General features: G+C 45.8%; 1 protein-coding gene across 1 annotated transcript; it reads right to left on the minus strand.

Annotated features, from left to right (window-relative positions):
• Positions 1–5,847: 5,847 nt before the first annotated feature.
• st3gal2 (ST3 beta-galactoside alpha-2,3-sialyltransferase 2) lies at positions 5,848–19,863 on the minus strand. Its single transcript, XM_070972941.1, has 7 exons — positions 18,935–19,863; positions 12,408–12,467; positions 9,824–9,957; positions 7,745–7,924; positions 7,182–7,227; positions 6,383–6,502; positions 5,848–6,242 (listed from the first exon to the last, which is right to left on the minus strand). Exons 1-7 carry the CDS (start codon positions 19,334–19,336, stop codon positions 6,069–6,071), a joined length of 1,116 nt encoding a protein of 371 aa, XP_070829042.1. The 5' UTR covers positions 19,337–19,863; the 3' UTR covers positions 5,848–6,068.
• Between the last annotated feature and the right edge of the window lie 1,140 nt (positions 19,864–21,003).

Consider the following 21,003-nt stretch of genomic DNA (forward strand, 5'->3'; position numbering starts at 1 on the left):
CCGCTGCAGAAAGCTGTTCTCCATCAGCTCTGAATGACACCGAGCTGCAGCTCACAGGTCGAGTGGTGTTTTAGTGGTTTAGCTGTGCGAGCTGCCTGCACTGCTTTTCTCCTGCCAGACGACCACAAATTGGTCCAATTTCCTGATTTTATGTAGTTCATTAATAAGGTTCTGATTGATATTTTAGGGTAATAAAGCCTAAAGTACAAGAGCTAGAAAAAAAAGTATAGTTTGACATTGTCGGAAAAATGCTTATTTTACTTTTTGCAAAATGTAGATGAGAAGATTGATCCATTCTCATGCGTGTATGCTGAATATGAAGCGACAGCCACGAGATGGTTAGCTTTGGACTGGTAAGAGCTTAGCACCCTTTCCAAAGGTGAATACCAGTGCCTCTGACACAGACTGCTCTATCCATCCATCTATATCTAACAACAACAGAGACGATTTGTAGTTTTGCTGTGGATTGAGTGCCACACAGCAGCTCTTGGCCTTGTGCAGACTGACCTGACCGGCCATTTCCTGCTAAACTATGCCGTCTCCTCGCCGAAGCCTTACATTGAATACTGAGACACTTGTGGCATCAATCTTCTCATCCTACTCTTGGTAAAAGATTGAAGTATAATTCCCAAAATGTCTAACTCTTCCTTTAATGTGGATGCACGTTACAGATCGAGATGTTCCACAGACATAAAAACATCCGTCGGCACTTTTTCCCAGATGAACAGGTGTGCTTTCAGACTGTGTTCATTTCCAGGCTAATTCTGTTTAATTATGTCGTAAAAACTTCAGTGTAATGAGTTTAACGTGGCTCTTTTTCTATCCAGAACATGGAAACTGTGGTATGGCTGCTTTGATAGCACGTTTTCAGGCCATCAGTAATTGGGTGTGTTACTGAAATGTGCCTCAAACCATACTGTGTGAGACAATAGAAACAGTGGTGGATGAGAGCGGTACCTGCAGAGAGCAGGTAAAAGCAGAAACACGCTGATATTAGATGTTTTGGAGAGTCCAGTTTAATCTGAAACAGAGACTCGACACACCAGCCGGCTTCATTTGACTGTTTCACAGGACTGAAGCACAGATTTCACTGAAGAACACAAGCTGCTCCCTGGACATTCGACCATCACAATGAAGGGCCACATTTCCCAAAATGCTCTTGACTGACGAGACTCTTCATTCCTTCAGACGCTTACCTGAAAACTGGTGCTTCTTCCAGCTATTTTAAGCATCAGCTCTAGAGGAAAAGGAATTGGCGTATTGGGTCAGCGACAGGAGAAAAGACCTACTTAAGGTTGGAAATGCTGCAGGGAAAACTTTAAAACCCGTCATGTACTGAAGGTGGAACAAAAACTCTGCCACGCAGCAGAGAGGGATCGCCCCGCTCCCCTCGCCATCTGATCACAACGCTCCGGTGAGAAATTCAGGTTGAATTGATAACAGTTTCCATGCTGGAGCAGGGTCTTGGAACGGTCTACTATTAAGACTTTACTACCTCCTGCCACAGAGCCAGAAGCTGTTCTGACGTTACCTCTGAAACAATTCACACATTTAGAGCATCGTGAAACCAACATCAATAACATGAGCCCACAGTAGATGACAAATCCAAGAAAACACTGAATCATGAGAGCAGCAGCACACATTGATATGTCTGACCCTTCAGACGCTTTGTCAACTTCACCATCTGTTCAAAGCCCACACAGACAGATGAACCTGGTGTCTGCACCTTTACGGGCTTGAATGCAGCACAGGATCCTCTCTGTCGGCCATTTTTCCTGCCATTCCTCACTATGTGTTATCAGGACAATCAGAAACGCCTCAAAGGGAAACACTACATGTTGCAAAAAGTAGCAAATTGCCTTAATATGAATTCACGGCGAGTCCCGCTGCATCAGTTTACATCGTCTCCTGCAGCCTGCAGCGATCCGTACGAAACAATGTGAGTGTACAAAGCAGTCAGAAGTGAAGAGCGGGAGGCGCCTGTACCCGAGCAGAAGGCAGAGTGTGTGTGTGTGTGTGTGTGTGTGTGTGTGTGTGTGTGTGTGTGTGTGTGTGTGTGTGTGTGTGTGTGTGTGTGTGTGTGTGTGTGTGTGTGTGTGTGTGTGTGTGTGTGTGTGTGTGTAAAGCTCAGAAGGCACAGTTCTCAGCCACAAGACGTGTGTGTGTCTCTGTGTGTGTATGCGGGACTAAAAAAAATGCAAGCGTTGCAGGTGTGTGTTGCAGAAGGAGCAGCTGTAGGCGAGAGATGTCCAGCAGCAGGACAAGGCACAAAAGCATTGTGTGTGTGTGTGTGTGTGTGTGTGTGTGTGTGTGTGTGTGTGTGTGTGTGTGTGTGTGTGTGTGTGTGTGTGTGTGTGTAGGAGGAGGTGACAGAGATAGAAAACACAAACAATATGTCCACATTTAGCCACGTCGACCCCTAAAATGAGCCCAGCTCAACACTAAAGCATCCTATAAAACCTGCGATGTGCAAAGGAGGATAAAAACATTGAGAGCAGAGAGAGTACAGTGGTCACACACGAGTACACAATATCATCCAAAGATAATACAACAATGCACCGGCAGCATCTGCTACCAGTAACTGGCACCAGCAGGGGACACACAGTTCTTCACACCGCCTGCTGGGGGCAGTATGACACCCTGACTGTTGTCATCTATGAGCGCGTCTACCTTAAACATTTCTGAGCAGGAGCAGTGGTCAAAAAAATAAAACACTTAATAAGAACGAGCTTCACACTGTCATGTGGTTGAATCCATGAGGTTTAACAGCCGGCTGAGCTTCAGGTGTTATTTAACCCAAAAGAAGCCACGGTGACACAGGCGTCACAAGTCCTTTAAATGTCCTGGAAACTTCCTCATACAGTTTATCCTTGGCTTTAACTCATGAAGTCCTAAGTGACACATACTGAACATCCTGATTGGTCATGCGACAGGTCATGTGACTTTGTGTTCCCATAACAACATTTCCAAGATGTCTGTGTGCCGGGTTAGCGCGTGTGACCGCGCTAGCTAAAATTAAAAAGCTTGTTTTTTGTTGCTAAAGGTAAGATTCGAGCCATTTAAGAACTCTAATGCTTACATAACATGTCCTTTATTACATTTAACCTGTTGTGAACACGTTTCTGCAACAAATTGATATAAAACAAACCAGATGAATATCGTTGTGACATATGTCACATCGGGCCTTTAACCTTAAAATTGTCACAGAAAACCTAATGTGACATATGTCACAGTAAGGAAAACGATTATGATCTGCTCAGGTAATTTAGCTGATTCCGTTCAATCCCCCATAATTTTCCTTGAAGGAGAAATGGGGCGGGGTTCTTATGGGTTAACTTCCATCTGCTGCAGCAGCTTGAATCCACAGTTCCTCCACAGCTCACATTCACAAATCTACATTTCTGTAGCATTCTGGAGGTGGCAGATTTTTAGCTCACTGCACAGCACCGAAAACAATATTCTGACTCACCCTGAGGCCACAAAAGTCTTCTCTAGATGCACAGGAACGTTAAAGGCCCTGAGACTGGACTTGATGTGGGAGGGGCTTAACTGGAAAAAGGTGATGTCACGTCTTTGCACTAATCAAACTTTTCAGTATTTGAATCAACATCAGGCGGGGCGCCCGGTTGTGTTGCGCCCGGCCGCTGTCAATCAAACGTGATCGTGGGACGGTGTGAAACCATTGGCTGGGCTGTGTTGCATTTATGTCCTTTTCTGTGTGTACAAACAAAATGGGGACCCACACCTAAAAACATCGTCCCACGGGGTACCTTTAACTTTAAATATTGCTTCTTTACTCATGAATATTTAATAAAAGCTGAATCCACATTTTCAGGGACTTTGAGTAAAATTGTCTTTTGACATTTATCGCTCAAAGTAAATGACATGAAGTCTAATTTGACTCTCAACACAACACGAAGTAACTGTTGAGTCGTTACCGATCATAATCAATCAAACCTATGCATGCGTGCATTACGTTAATAAAAAGGGGCTGTGAATCATGACTTATCACACCTCGAAAGCCTGACCGAGCCGACCTGCGTGGAGTCCTCTGCCTCGTCAGACACCAGCTGCTTCTGGACAAACACGTCTTTGGATGGATTTACAGCCTCAGCTCAAAGCAAACTTTTATCTTCCTCCTCTCTGTGGCACACATTTTGTTTTCCACTGATATTTTGGACAGTCTAACAGTACTTCCATGACTGATATTTGCTCGGAGGCTAAAAATGTTTAAATGGGTATTATTTGATGAGGCCGAGTGGCGATAAAAAGCTTAAATGTGCCACCTGGGCGGAAAAGACAATCTAATCTGAGCCGACAGCATAAATGCAGCAGAAGTGTAAACTCAAAGCGACACGGTGCGTAAAACTAACAAATGAAATCTGCAGTCTGCAGCGGGATATGCCATCATCAATCAGAAAAGTCAGTGCAGTTTCTTCTGGTGGCTCCACCCACTCCAGACGGAGCTGAAGTCTGATTGGCTGAGCACAGTCCAGGGCTGGTGGTTAACGAAGCCGCGCTGCTGACGGGTTAAAGAGCTCCCACATGCGGTGGGGTTTTAGTGAATGTGGGCTTTAATCTGGGGAAAAAGCCCCTGAGTCTGACTCCACTGGGATCTGGAACAAGAGCGAGGTTCCTTTTTCCATCTTCTCAAAACAACAAGCGTGAGTGTGCTGCACATCGACAGCGAAGCATCCTTAAAAACACCCGAGGAGATGATGTGCTTCACACACTGGTTTTGTCAGACTGGTTCCTCATGTCCCAGCCCTCCCCTCTTAAAATAGACCCTGACAGGCCACATGGGGATTAATGTCTGGTCCAGCTACCAGCGTGCCTCCATCCAAACATGAAATCCCAGGAGACGGACTTTTGGCCTCATTAGAGTCTCGTGCGGTCGAGCCAACGCTCTCCCGGAGCGTTCCTCCCCGTGTCTGGACGTGAAGACAGACTGAAGTGGCGCCGGCAGCTGCTGTGGCGTTTCAGGCCAGGCTGGCTCTACGGAAGCAGAAGCTCATGCTGTATTGATCTTTGTGAGTCAGAAAGGCCAAAAGGCAAACATCCTGATCATGTTTCTGCGAGTCTGCTGCGAGGTGTCGAGGCCTTGCTCAGCCTGGCAAGGACCAGGAGGTTTAGAGGAAAGTCATGTCAGGAAAGTCGTATGATACAAGTAGTCACATGTCATCTTACAACCGAGCGTTTTACAGCCCATCACAGTCAGACCAGGTACCTGCAACCCCAGCTACTGATGCAGAACTCATACAGTGGAGTTATGACAGTGAAAAGTGGCAAGTAAGGTTTTGCCTTGTATAGGATGGAGGGGGGTCATGGCCCAGGGTTCTGGAGAAGATGGAAAATCAGTCCTCCAGTCTCAAAATGGCTTCTGATAGCTCCACAGTCTGCGTCCTGAAGGTCAGTCCTGTCTGCGGGCCTGTTGTGTCTCCGTTCACACACACTTTGCGACTGTCAGGCACCACATGGCTGCAGAGCAGCAGTCTCCTGTGTGCTGATGGTGTGGTGTCTGTGGCCTTTTCTGCACACTGTGTCTCTGTTAATGAACGAGGATTAGACACCAGAGTCCGGCGGTGGGCGCGTCCCGTCTCTGTGCTGTTCACAGTTGGTATTTGTGGCGACGGGTTGAGTTTTCCTGCGGTCTAAGCCTCACTTGTGTTTTTGAAGCTGTCCTAAGGAGGAGATATGTGGTCAGTCCTGGCACTGGCCGTCAGTGGTACAATCTTGAAAACAGGCGATTTCTTCATTGTCAAATTTAAGGCTCAACTCCCACTTTGAGGTCAGTGAGGAGGATTCCTAAACACTCTCAACACCATGGTCTCTGTCACAGCCTGGGCAGCCTCCCAGATATGAGGGAAAATGAATAAAGCAACATTGTTTGACACCCTCCCATCTCCCTTTCTTCTCACCTTCTGTAGGCATTTGATTTTACTTTAACTGGGAACCAACACTGGTGCAGGTAGGTGAAAGTGAGAATATCTAACACACTGTAAGATGCCTCTCTAGTGTCTGCTGTCACACCAGCACTGGACCGTCAGATACACAGGGTGATGTGCTGGTTATTTCCCAGGGAATACAGTGATTTTGCCAGCCTTGGCCAGCCGCTGGATGATCTGGGCTTCGTAGTCTGCGTCATGGACGCCCGTCTTCCTGAACTCTCCAGAGTAGCGGTTCTGCTCCCAGTAGTGGTGCCAGTTACCCCGACTGTCTGCCCCAAAACCAAACACATTGACCTGGAGGAGAGGAGCGAGGAGAGAGGGTGTTAGAAACCAGGTGTGTGATTGCAAATGTGTATCTCTTCAGGATGCGTGTGATCGTTCCAGCATGATGCAGAAACATACAGCGTGAGAGACACAAAGAGGGAGAAACTAACCTCGTCACAAACATGCAGCGCGAAGAACAGGACCAGCATGCCAGTGGACGGGTAGCGCCCATGATGTCTGGTCCAGTGGTCGTGGATGTATTTAAAAAAGGCTGGGTTGAAGATCTGGACCTGGGTGAAGGTTAAAACAAAGAAAGCATCGTCCCACAGTCTGATATCGTCCTAGTTTATGTACAGTTAAATCCAAGTTCCTCTAAATTCACATTTAAAGCTTTCGCTGGGTGATTTCTGCAACAATACAGGAAAGATAACCTCATGCACATCGCAGCCACTGGATGTTCAAAAGGTCCAGCTGAACGAGAGAAGATTTTCCCAAATCGAATTTTTATACTCCAAGAGGCTGTGATTGTTGTGAACGATATGAACCACTGTTAACCGAATGAATAGTAATTACACATTTATCATCTAGCTCCAGGTGATAGTCAGTCCCAGCAAACAGGGCTTTACGCTGCTTACAGCTCTGCTGTGGAGTAAATCTTATAAATCTATATTTCTGGGTCAGCTCCAAAGACCAGCTGAAGATATTCCCAAAGTCTTCACATAGCAGGGATTAGTCCGAGTTTATTAATTTTCAGGGATTAAAGAGTGAGCAGAAGATTATTAAAAACAAAGGAAAGGTTTATAATCTAACTGTAATCCTTCATCAACAATGGGGACAGGATGATGTCAGCGGGGTCACTCAGTGACCACACAGTGTGTGTGTGTGTTTGTGTGCCTGCGGATGTGTGTGTGTTGGTATACTGCTGTAAGTGGCACAGTATTGTAAGCGGTGAACAGTGAAAACACACACCTTGTCTTTATCTACACGGAGAAACTGCTTCACTGGAGCGTACGTACTGAAAGAGAGAGAGAGAGAGAGAGAGAGAGAGAGAGAGAGAGAGAGAGAGAGAGAGAGAGAGAGAGAGAGAGAGAGAGAGAGAGAGAGAGAGAGAGAGATTGATTGATTGATTAAACATTCAATCAGCACTTTATGTGATTGCTGCAGCTCTGAATTCTGGATGATTGACAGCTGATTGTTTCAGCCCAGTGACTCAAAGCTCTACTGAATGTGTGTGTGTGTGTGTGTGTGTGTGTGTGTGTGTGTGTGTGTGTGTGTGTGTGTGTGTGTGTGTGTGTGTGTGCGTGAAATTAAGTGGAATTATGCCTTAAAACATACTTACATGTGTGTCTGTGTGCAGTGTGCGATATATTCCCAGAATTCTGTCAGTTTCATGTTTGTGTGCACTCACGTGTTAATCCATGCTTATGATTATCTGTGCGTGTGTGTGTGTGCGTGCTTGCGTGTGTGCGTGCGTGTGTGTGTGGGGGTGCGTGTGTGTGTGCGTGCGTGCGTGCGTGCGTGCCTCTTCTTACAATCGAATCTGGCCGTTGGACAGAGCGCTGGTGATCCAGACCAGATCCAGCGTTTTGAAGGGAACCAGGACGAAGCTGACATTGGCCGCCAGGTTCTTGGCGCTCTCCGGATACATGAAGTGATGAGTGGTGTGGCTGCCGGCGTCTTCTTCGTAGCCCACTGTGGGGGCCAGGTTTATTCTAGGAGCATGAGAGGAGCGGCGTCAGAGGTGGACTGTACGTCTTCAGGCCACACTTTGACTGCAGTGTAATAGGTGGAAAAGCGGTATCACAGGGATCTCCTTTCACGCTAAAAGCAGTTCCTGTGTTTGGGACTGACTGAAGAGCTCTTAAATGAGTAGCTCAACATTTTAGGAACTTAAAGATCCCACTTTGATTTCAATGTGCTAAACCAGCATTCATTTAGTTTTAAACGCCTCAGTATGCTGACGTGGTGATGATGTGTTGATGCTGAACAGGTAGCATACAGCAGGTTAACTGCCTTCTGGAAACGGTGCTCGTGAGATTGAACCAAAACTATGAGCTAAAAGATAAAAACACCTGGTAGCCAAGAGAGACCAAAACCAGAATTTATGCCCTCTTACCACAGCCGAAGAAGACATAGCATTTTCATAAGAGGTGTTGGTGGGCTGACTGTTTCACTTTGGACAGTCAGACCACCTCTTTTCTCCTCTCTTTGAGCTTTAAGTTAAGGCCCAAAAAGGATAAATTATTGCTTTATATCCAGATTACACTGTAGCCACACGATCACATGTCACCGCTCATGAGTTCACTTTTCATTTCAGAGGGTGGTGTTATTTCTAAAGTCACATAGTCTTGACATTAGTGTTAATGAAGGGGCCTGATAAACCTCAGTGTCACACAACAGCAGCCTGCTGTGACTGTCGGATGGATCCTTACGTTCATGTGGTTTAGACCCTTAACCATCTTTGTCAAAACAGGCTAATGTTGTCCCACTTTCAGTTCTGGTCATTAGTTCTCTCTTTAGTTTCTTCTTCTGGTACAGTGCAGACTTCTTGCTTCAAGGTTGGACAGCTTGTTTGTCCTTACACATCACACTGTTGTGGTTTGTCTCATAGCTTTAACAAATTTGATGACAAGTACTTTTCAGGTCACACTTTATTATATAATAAGTATGCTTTCTGCAGTGTGACCTTCAGTCACAGACAGTACCTGAAGCACTCAGCTCTGTCTGTGAGCTTCAGACCTTTGCTGTATTTACAGTAGATGTGACTCACTGTCTGGAGGTGTGAGCTGTTTATGTAAACAGGACAGCGCACCTGAAGAAAAGGGCGCTGGGCGCACCGACCCATCGTCAGCGAAGCAGATGTTTGTTTAGACGGGGGGGGGGGGGGGGGGGGGGGGGAACGGCAGACAGACGGGAGGTGGGTGGGGGCGAGTGGCATTGTCGCGGTCGAAGCTGATTTAAAAACGAGTGAGAATCAAACCACATGGATGAGAAAGAATAACAGGAGCTGGAAGCTGAAGGCTGCCCACACAGGTCTACTGAGAGAGCAACCCTCGTGGATGTTGATGCTTTTAGCACACAGAAACACAAAACACTCGCCTTTCCTGCAGAGGCTTTCATGTCACAAGCATGTTGCCACGACACATTCGCACTCGTAACACAGGAAACAGCATCTAGCAGTGCGCTCATGCCAACGGACTGTCGTTCATCACAAACGACCCGGGGAACAGACGGAGACAAAAGGATTTGTGAGGCTGTTTGCATGGGTGTGTATGTGAGACACACAGTCTCCGTGTTTGTGCGCTCTGTGGTGACCTCACACAAGTCAGGCGACCTCTCTGCTGAATAGAGGGCAGCGCTCGACGTTGAAATGAAATATAGAATTAGAAACACACATCTGCTCTCTGCTTCTCTGAGCACGTCTCTACACACACACTTCTTCTGTACACACACATTTCTGCAGCTTTGAAGGAATACGCTGTGATGTTAAAGTGCTCTCCGGACATGAGCTCTCTCTTCCCTCCGTCTCTCCAGCTGTCTCCCTCCTCCTCCTCCTCCCTTGTTTACTGCATCTGCTCTCTGGTCTCATCTACTGCATCCGACCCTCTCACCTCATGATATAGTTGTGTCCGTCAATGGTCGCTCCATATCCGGCCCCACGTAGGTTTCCAGAATTCCCCACCACGGCACAGCGCAAGCAGCGTCCCGGATCCCATGAGCCGTATGGTGACCTTCCAGGAATCACCTGCGATAGACAGCCATGATCGAATCAAGCTACCTGGACTGGAGTTACACAGGAAATTAAACAGGACAGTAGAACAGCAAGAGAGACAAAATAACCTAACCTGCATCTCCGACCTGAATGCAGAAATACATCCTGCTCTCAGTACTGGGGCAAATTCTTCATGAGACCCTGCATGAAAAATACATGAGCCCTGTGATGACCCCTGTTGTGTCATCTTGTGTTTGCTGTGTGAGTCACCTCTCTCTCTGCTCGCTCTGTAGGCGGCTCATTAGTGTAACCTGGAACACCTGAGGGTCCCAATGTGATCCCTGGCTGCAGTGCAGTCGTGCCTTTTCGCTGCTGCTGCTGCAGCTCTTTGCTCTCTGTTCACTCACCAGCGCTCTTTATTTGGTCGTGTTTTCTTAGAATACCTTTATGTTTTGTTTGGCACTTCACCCACACATACGCATTCATCACTCTTCCACACTTATACCACTGAATATGCTGACATCCACACCCCACACCTTAACAATCTTTAGTTGCCATTTTGATTTACTTAATTTGGCCTAATAAAATATCTTTTTGTTGGTGGGTCTCCTTTTTCTGTTGGGACTTCCTGAGCTGGGTCAGGACAAACTGGGGCTCGTCTAAAAGGTCAGATGGTTTGGTGCATAGTGTTGATCACACGTGCTGATGATTTGAGTCAGTCAAACTGTGTGAATGGGGTTTAGTTGGACTTCTGTCAGCTCAGGTTCTTGTTCTTTTGGAGAATCGTGTTTTCCTGCAGGAAGGTTAGGCTCTGACAGGGCCTACTGGCGTGAGCTAAGTACTAGGCCATCACTGTTTTGATTTGCTATTGGACAGACATTTCTCCAGTAGGTGGTGGGTTTTTTCTGTTAGTATATGGGAAAGTGGCTAGGGCAGTTGTCTCAGGGGCATCCGCTGCTATGATCACTGCCTTTATGAAGGGCACAGTGGCAACTGTGAAGACCGAGAGTTCAAGGTTTCTCCAGTCTACACAGGATTCTGCCTCCGTTGGCTTTCCAGCGGGTGATATGATGCTGAAGGTAACGCATGACACCAGGGTACTCTTTCCACTTTGAACATGTTGCCAATGCAAAAAAATTGCCCAGATGTGGACACAGTCCTCTGCTTCAGTGCGTCCTCACTGGGAGAGCCCAGGAGGCATCCTCAGCTGGATGTGGAGAGGGTGGTTTGGACTTAGTCTAAGGGCGTATTCACACCTGCCTTGTTTGGCTTGAACCAAACCAAAAAATTGGCTGGTGTGGACCTTTTGGGCTGGTGTGAATACAAACCATCGAACTCTGGTGCGGACCGAACAGCCAGACCGAGACCCAGCCGGAGAGGTGGTCTCGGTCCGCTTCCAAACGAACAAACCCTGGTGCGATTCGCTTGATATGTGAAAGCGACCGTGCTCGGTCCGACCCAGTCCTAAAAATTATGCCTTTTTGGACGCAACAGGCTCCTGTTGCTGCGGGCATTATGGGAAATATCGTTTTGATTAGAGCGGTAACTCCAAAGATTAGCAGCACGTTATCAGACTGTCAGGTTAAAACGACAGTATTAGGTGAAAGGTGATAAACAAGCGAATGCAGACTTTCTTCGTGATTTGGCTTCCGAGTATCCCTCAACGCACTGCTACTTCTACAAATGTGCAGAAGCCTTCCACTTTGTTAAAGCAGCTGAGTTAAGTGATGATTTTGTGTTGACACATACAAAACTTTCAGAGATGTGCAAAAGGAGACGTGCCAATTAGGCAAGTACCGGTGTAACAGCCCCTCAGTGGCTTGTAGGTTTCTTGTTAAAAGGAAGTTTTTCCTCACCGCTGCTGCCGAGTCTTTGCTCATGGGGGAACTGATGGGTCTCTACAGTAAAGAGTAAGGTCTCAACCTGCTCTATAGGGACAGTTCTGCTGATTTGGTGCTATGAAAATGATCTGAGTTGATTCTCCTTACTGCCACTTGTTTGTTGTGGTTTCTTAGGTTACCTTTGTGTTTTGTTTGGCACTCCACAACACCCCTCCACACACACACACACACACACACACACACACACACACACACACACACACACACACACACACACACACACACACACACACACAAGCACACGTTCATCAATAATCACTAAAATGTCTTTTTGTTAAAGCTTTATCATGGTGTGTCTCCTTTTCTGATGTGACTTCCTGACCCTTCTTCTCTCAGAGAGCCAGGCAGAGATATTTAAACATACAGCCTTATGTGAATGCACTGCGCAACACTGAGAAAAACTTCAATTAAAAAATGAATATACAGACACATTAAAAAGAAATGAGCAGGGCCCCTGATAGACCTAATGTCTAATAAAGACAATCTGTTCCCCTCAGCCTTTGCCCAAGAGTGTGAAGTAATGACTTGGCTGATTTTTAAAGTACCAGAGTAATGGGAATATTAATTAATAATATGAAATACCTGGAACAACCTCAGCAGCACCTGCTGGATGCTGTGGGGTTTAAACTGGGGCTGTAACATCTAGAGAGAAAGAGAAAGCATGGTTAGGACATGTAGTTTCTCCTCTGCAGACAAATAGGATGTGACAACAGACTTCATATTTAGTTTCTTTCTGTGCGCCCATGTTCATGCGTATGCATGCACTTGCCAGTGTTTGTGTGCAAATAAGAGGGGCTTGGGCCTGACTGTTTTTAGGTAACAGCCATGCGTAAGACTGACAGGATGCAGTCAGACTGGGCGAGCTTTGAGACATCTCTGTTCACATGTCAAAAAACAAGCTGAGAAAAGAAACCGATGGCAGGAGAAGAGGGCCGAAAAGAGCCACTCTCACTAAAAAGTTTTATATCTGGTTGTTTGCACATAAACCATTTTTACATCTAACATGTGTAAAAGTTTCTTTGTGCGCGTCCAGGCAAGTTCTCTTTTAGTCCATCACCAACAACAGGGAGATGTCACGATGTCCTGCCCTACGACTTCGAGGGAGAAACAAAAGTGACCATAAGTGTCTCCTGTCTGACCACCAAAAGTATAACTAGGGGCTGGTTAAAGAAGAAATATTAAGTGTTGAATGTAAAGAGGAAGGACAGAAGATGTAAATGGAGTTGAAGGAAACATGAAGAGGATGATACTGTCATTAACTTTAAGTACCAGTCACTGTCAAAGACTTCATGGATGACTAACACTGTGACTGTGAAGCTTTAGTTTTCAGTGCAAAGAAAAAAAAAAACTTTGTTCAGGATTTGCTCTTTGACTTGCTTGAAAAATGACCATAATGCACCCCTGTTTGAAAACAGTGCGTTAGCATGCTGACATTAGCATTTTACTCAAAGAACTACTGCATCTCTGTGAAGCCACGTGTTCTCAATCAAGAGTAAAAATATATTTCTGCTGTTCATTTAAGCCTGCCTTTTTTAAAATGTTCACCCGTTCGTGCACACATTCATACGGCAGCGAGGCCACCTGCTCATTGTGAGCGTTATCCACTCACACACCGACGGCGCAGCATCGGGGGCGGTTTGGGGGTTCAGTATCTTGCCCAAGGATACTTCAGCATGTGGACTGCCGAGGCCAGAAACCGAACCACGGCCGTCTGATAGGTGGACAAACTCCTGAGCCACAGCCGCCCCGGCAGCCACTACATGGCTGTTCCTCTCCATAGCCATCTTTTCCTGTCTTCTTTTGCCGTCTCTCCCACACAGCAATCTTCCTTTTCACCCAACACTGGCCTTATTCATTTTTCCCAACACAGATCTCATTCACTTACAATTTCATTCCCACATTCCTCTCCAGCAGTCTCCTTTCCCTCATGTCTATTTCCTTCTCTTTAATTTCCCTCGCTCCCTCTTTGTTTCTCCTCCTCCTCCTCTTGTCCTTCTCCATCTCTTCGTCTCTGTGGGATGCCCATGCACCCCGCAGCCCATCAGTGCTGATCACAGACAGTCTTTTACTCTCTCTGACTCTTTCTCATACTGTTACTTCTTTGCATTTTTCTCTCTTTTTATTCTCCCCTCTCTGTTTTTCCAGTCTCCTTGATCCCTCCATCCTTTGCCTTCTCCTGTCTCTGAGTCGCTGCATGATGGCAGAGCCAGCTTGGCACACGGCATCACTGTTGTTCAGGGGCTACTAATTTTTGGCAGATGTTTTTTGGCAGCCATGTCAAATGCTGTCTTCCTTCCTTCCTCGCAGCTGTCCTCTGACATCTGAAGTATAAGCTCTCTGGCACCTACTTTCAAGTAAGTACAACACATCTTCTTCACTTAAACTTATATTTGACATTGGCAGAAAACGGCTACTTCCAAGAGAAACTCCACTGGCTTTTGACTTCTGTACTGGATTTAATGACTTTGTTGCTGCTTGCGGACTGGTACCTTTGCCTTTACTCCTATACTAACTGGCAGTGACACTAGAATAGCCTGATTTGTTCCTGAAGCCTCGATTGTGGACTTTTTTTCTAGTGAATGAGTGCTCCTTTGCTTGGCTAGCTTAGCTAGTGCTAAGGTTAATCTGGTTGCTATTGCTGCTGGTAGCTGGATCTGAAACTTCATCATTGCTGTTGGTGACCTCTGCCTGCCAGCATACTCATCGTTACAAGACGGCATCAGACAGCTGAAGTGGGACCTCAAAGACAGGAAAGAGCTAATTCTGGGGTTTTCATCCATTGCTACTGGCCAGGACAAGCACCTCTCATCAATGCACTGATCCACCATCCATCTTCTGCCTTGCTTTTCCTCTTGAGGTTGGTGATGCAGTGGCCACCACAGACCTCAGCTTAAATGGGCCACACTCTGCTTTCAGCACTGCCAGGGGTCTGCGGGCAGACCCTTTTCAAACATCTGCTTGCTCCTCCTCTGGGGGGTCTCCTGGGGCTTGGCTGCTTCTGTTGCTCGCCGGGACCCCGCTGCTGCCGCTCCACTTGGTTGACTGCCTCCTGCCGTTATTTCAGCGCAGCCTGTTGATACCTCAAAGGTCCAGCATGTAGCAGTATGTGGTGGCCTAACCTTCTGCTGTCCAGGTTCTTGCACAACGGACCAACCACTCCGTAGCTGATTAAAACTCCCAGCTCTGCCTCTGCAGTCATTGTCATAATATAAATAACATAAATGTCACCTACACCAACTCCACACATGGCTAAAGGGTTACCACGGGGACAGAGATATGTGCAGGTATTGCAGATGTTTTTAAGAATTTTCTCACCTGTATTCCTTTTAGTTTTGGTCTTTTATCAGTTTGAAATTTTAACATTTGAAATAACGTGTTATATCTCTATTTGCTGTGCAATCATTTATTACTTACTTTTTACTCACCGTTAGTTCAGAATGCAGTTACTAGGCTATTAAGCCGAACTGGCCGACGGTCCACATTACCAATATTCTTGCTTCCTTCCCGTGGCTTCCAGTAAAATCCAGAATAAACTAAAAGACCTAAAACTTGCTAAATTTTACTCTGTAGCACTTTGAGATTGCTTGAAAATAAGGTGCATTACAAATAAAATGTATTATTATTATTATTATTATTATTATTATTTATTTATTATAAGCCTATAGACCAGATAAAGGCCTGGTTCATTACATGATGAGCATTTTTAGTAGATGTATTCCTTTCAAAGTTGACAGGTACCATCCCTAAAACGGTAATGTCTTCCTTCCTTTATAGATCTCACTTGATGTTCTTTCACTCCTGTTTTTTTTTTTTACAGCAATGTTACAGCTAATTGTTCAAGACCTTTCAAAAGATATTCCACAATTCCTCCACTGACAACTGTAAAAGATTTGGAATGACGTAATGCATTTACAGCGAGGATCTGTTGGAAAGGCCTGGCCTGTAAGTGCCAGACTACTATGCAATTAAACGTGATGTTCTGTCCAAAAGAAGAACTGAAAGGCAGAACAGAAAGACTGATCACATGTGCCTGGTATGATCATCTTTTCTTTGTTCTCTAGTTTGTTTCATTGTACTCTTCCACTGTTATATGTTCTCTGTTCCTTCATTTTTTTAATCTCCTTGCCCTCCCCATTTTTCTGGTTTATTTGCAAGTCTGTTTCATGCCTCACTCTCCTCTTCACTAATTTCACCACTCCCATTTTCCTACCGTCCATGTTTGCTTTGTTCTCTGTGGTCATCTCTATTTCTTTCCTATCCGATCGCCCTTTCTCTGTCTCCTTTTTCTCTCTCCCAGTTCATCACCTCCATTTTGCAGTGTGACCTAATGACTTGGCAGCTGTTGGCCTGCGTTAGCAGTTTTCTGCCATTTCAGAGCTGGACTGAGGCTACAGTTCTGAAATAGAACTCTAGACCAGCTAATGAAGGACACCATACAACACTGAAGATAACACTGAAAACACACAAACACACACACACACACACACACACACACACACACACACACACACACACACACACACACACACACACACACACACACACACACACACACACACACACAGTCACGTCTCCATCATTTTTGGGGACATTACACAGACTTACATTCATTTCCTGTAGACTTACCTGAACCATAATCATAAATACTAGTTGCCTAACCCTTACCTTAAAGTAACCTTAACCCAAGTCTTCGTCCTAAAATTTAATTATTTACATGATCAGGACTTGCGTTGTCATCACAACATGAGTAATACATGGCCACACACACAGACACACACACATACAGACACACACAGACACAAGGGGGTTTTCATCACTTGTGGGGACATCATATAGACTTGCATTCATTTCCTGGAGACTAACCCTAACCCTAACCCTAACCCTGACCCTGACCTTTATTTGCCTGTTTCTAACCCTATACCTACCCTAACCTTACCTAACCCGTAACCCTATCCTCAGTCTTCACCCTAAAATGTAAGGATTTAAATTGTGGGGACCTGTATTTTGCCACCACATGTGACTGTGTTAACAGATTTTTGTGCCCACAATGTGAGTAATACATGGGCACACACACATACAGACACACACACACACACACACACACACACACAGTGGAATTCTTCAATTAAGTACATCTCCTCCCAGTGACAGACCACGAAATGTTCCACCATGACATATGACTGGCAGGGACACATGAAGAGCATGTATGACTTGTAAGAGGGGATTGGTTGGCTCAGTTATGAAGGAGGATGAAGGGGATGGAGAGATCTGCGATTATGATGTATTACTTCCCTGATGTTGGTGTCCTAATAAACTTTTATCTCCCATGTAACTGACTTGTCATGCACACAAATGGAACGTGTGTGAAGTAAAAAAAAAAAAAATCTAAAAAAAATTGTTTTTGTTGACATTTTGATCAGTATTGCAGAGTACTGATAATATAGTGTGACAGGAGCAGTATAGTATTTGGGTGTTTTCAGTGAATATCAGTGAAGGTATCAGATATGAAATTTGAAAAATTAAAAATAAATAAGTTAAAGCCTCAGTGTGTAGGATGTGAACATCTGTGTATGGTGAATCCCGACTGTTACTATACATCTCAACACACTGAGTGATAAATGTGATGTAACAGTTTGGAAATACGGACATGAGCTGTTTGGTTGCATTGTGCTTGTTATCAGTGGTGTATTGGAGCCTGAAGAAGTGGGTGTACTCTTAATTTATGCCCCCATTTTTTTTTAAAGCGACCCGTCCAGCGAAGGATAGACACCCTGTGTTATTAACACTGACATGTAAAATTACTTTTGTATATTTAGTTCACCCAATAATGAGCCAGTCTGCACATTGTCACTTAACTTCTGCTGCTTGACTTCAGGGAGTAACGATCATTATGACATTAACATTAGCCACAGCAGGATGGAGCAGCAGCAACAGATCCATGAGCGGGAACTGAGCTGTTGTTAGCTGTGACACTGGCTAGCACCGATGTAATGTTAGCATCACCATCGTTAGCGGAGCTGCTGGCTAACAGCGCCGATGCAGCATTGCAACCTCATTTTTTCTGAAAGCAGATTGTTGTTCGAGTTGTTCGCTTCATGTTTCCTTCATTTCCTTCTTTCTGTCGTTAACTTAATTATTGACTTTGTTATCCAACAGGGTAAGCATGTAAGCAAGCATGGGATTGGCAACGTATGACCCGCCCTATTCTGCCTCTGATTGGCTTACCCTGATGTTCATACACAACCAACCAACCAACCAACCAACCAACCAACCAAACAACCGAGTAGTAGCGAATCAGAGGCAGAATAAGGTGGGTCATGACTTTGCCATCCTAGGAAAAAACAATTTAGCACGCAGCTAACTGGTGCATCAGTGGGGGTTTGTAAGTGGGTATACCCTGTACACCTGTGTATACCCTGTATACCTGTGTATACCCTGTATACCTGTGCATACCCTGTATACCTGTGCATACCCTGTATACCTGTGCATACCCTGTATACCTGTGTATACCCTGTATACCTGTGTATACCCTGTATACCTGTGCATACCCTGTATACCTGTGTATACCCTGCACTACACCACTGCTTGTGGTGTATTTACTGTTTGTTGCAGTGTGTTTTTAACAGTTCTGTTTTTGGGCCTATCATGGGTTGCTATTGTTTGTTTTTTCTGTTGCGTTGTTTCATTTGTTTTCTGACCTTTATATTTGGCTTACACTGCATTTATTCATACAGTCCCATTTTAATTTGTGTTAATGAGGACCCTGGGACTAGTCTGCGATCACTTTGTGGTGAACGAATAAAGAACAAAGACGCTGGTGAATATAGACCGACACACAGGAATAGTTTAACATGTTGGGAGTTTGCTTATTCACTTTCTTTCTGAGAGTTAGATGATCAGATGAGGGAAGATTAACACCACTCTCATGACTGCACATTAAGTATGGAGCTGGAGCAAGTCAGTCAGTTTAGCATGTTGTACCTTATTTGTTTAACCTGTTCAAAAAAAGACACATTATACTCATATATCCACAGTATTTGTCACCACAATTATTGGACCCTAATTGCGTCACAATTCTAGCATATAAAGTTAAATCATATGTTACTTACCACCCACCAGTAGTAAACATCAGAGGGCAGCTGGACGTTGTCTCTGGTCCAAACTGGTGAGATATCGGGGTCGTAGTTCTCATCAAACCAGTCAGAAACACCGGGGTCTCCGACACAGCGTGGGCAGGCACATGTCTTCTGCTGTGGGGTGTCAGATGGTGACAGCTTGTGTGCGCCCACATAGCTGGGCACTAGCTTCACCCGCCTCGACTCCTCCCACCCAGGTGGCTCCAAGTAGTTGAAGTTGACGCCCCCACGGAGCGAGACAGAGAAGAAGAGTGAGGTGAGAAAGACGAGAGCCAGCGAGGCAAGGAGAACCCAGACTCTGCGGGAGCATCTCACCCTGCCTCCTTTCTCCGGCCCGCCTCCCCCCATGGTACTACCTCCTGCCGTTCCCACCATCCCTGTGCTCAGCCAGGGCCTGAGCTCGGAGAGTCTGGGAGCTCCCCTGGATGGACCCCCGCCCCAGGACCCCCAGCCCCACCTCCTGTCCCGGTGCAGGGTGGAGGACGGTATGCGGCCCCCCCATGGCCATGCCCCCACCCCTAGGCCTGCCACTGTCCCCAGCCCACCACTACCACCTTCTGCTCCGCCGCTGCCGGCGTGCAACAACCACCAAGGCCTGGTCAGTGTGATTGGGATGACCCCCTAACTAGCACAAGATCACCCACTATGTAAGACTTATAAACACAAACACACACACACACACACACACACACACACACTGATGGAAGACAATGTGTCAGAGTCAATTTGTCTCACAGTCAAGCTGTGTGCTCAACGATCCTCCTACGCTTTCTCTCCGTCTCCCGCTGGATTTTCCCTCCCTCTCTCTCTCTCTCTCTCTCTCTCTCCTTCGCAGCTATGTGCTTGTCTCACACACAGAAATCTTTCCACACACACACTCACACACACACAGACTGGAGTCACAGCTGTAGCCTGACTGCTTCGTACAACGTCCTTTGCTTCTTCAGCTTCGATCAGTCTCTGATTTTTCCACCTGTCTATCCTTTGTTCGTTCCCTCCTTCTTCACCTAACTTTCCCTTCTCTGGGCCCCACTGTCTTTACGTCCACCTCTCTCTTTTGCCTCAGTTTCTTGGATTAACTGCAGTGTCCATTTTCAGTAAAATCCAGCACGCGGTGTGAATGGATGTAGCAGTCCCTCGTTTTTTCTCTGCCATCTGTGTGAGCGTTCAGCTCGGCTTCAGCTCTCTGCTTTCTCTCTTTCTCTGTCTCTCGCGTTGCACTGAAGTGATGTAGCCAAGGATGGCTGGTAGACTAATTGAGAGCAGCAGAGAGAGAGAAGGAAGAAGGGAGGAGGAGGAGAGGGAGGAGGAGCGGCAGAAGGGAGGAGGTCTGGCCTGAAGGGTGTTCCATCATGTCCCTCGCCATCCTAGATCAAAAAATGCTTATTTTGTTCCTTCTCCTTTTCTGCTCGGTTCCTCCGTCATTAGCTCAGTTTTCTCTTTTCCTCCTCTTCTTTCCTTTCTTTCTTTCATCTCACCTGGTTTCTCTTCCTCTTTCGCCCCCTTCAGTCACTTTCAATTTGCCTGTTTCACCGTTGCTCTGAGGTCTTGTCCGTGAAAGGCGGCTGTGTCAATCTTAAAGCGCTCTTCTGTTGCTGTCCCTCTCCATGCTTTCCTCAGACACTAAGTTTAAAAAGTTGGGAGAGAGTCTCAGCTCTTTGTGGCGAATGATGAAATCTTAATGCGAAGAAAAAAATTCGACACACTCAGAGAGTAGCACAAGGTTTCAAAACGCTGCTCCAATGAGAGCACAGCGTTCACTGCTTCTGGATCTTCTAACTGTCAGCTCTGTCGATGAGGGGTTCTGGGACATGAAAAAATAAAAAAACAAAAACTTCATGCTTTGATTACTTCAGAAGAAGTAATCAAAGCATTGCAAAGTCAATTGTTCAATGTTCTTCCAATGGAAAGACTTTTATGACGATGATTCATCAGAAGAAGCTGCACCAAGAAATGGCCAAAGTGGTGTTGCACAGAGAGCGCGATGGAAAAAAAGACAAAACCAATCAGCCCCAAATCTCATCTTCTCTCCAGCTGGCTTT

The sequence above is a fragment of the Chaetodon trifascialis genome, chromosome 10, assembly GCF_039877785.1.
Source record: "Chaetodon trifascialis isolate fChaTrf1 chromosome 10, fChaTrf1.hap1, whole genome shotgun sequence".
Lineage (NCBI taxonomy): Eukaryota > Metazoa > Chordata > Actinopteri > Chaetodontiformes > Chaetodontidae > Chaetodon > Chaetodon trifascialis.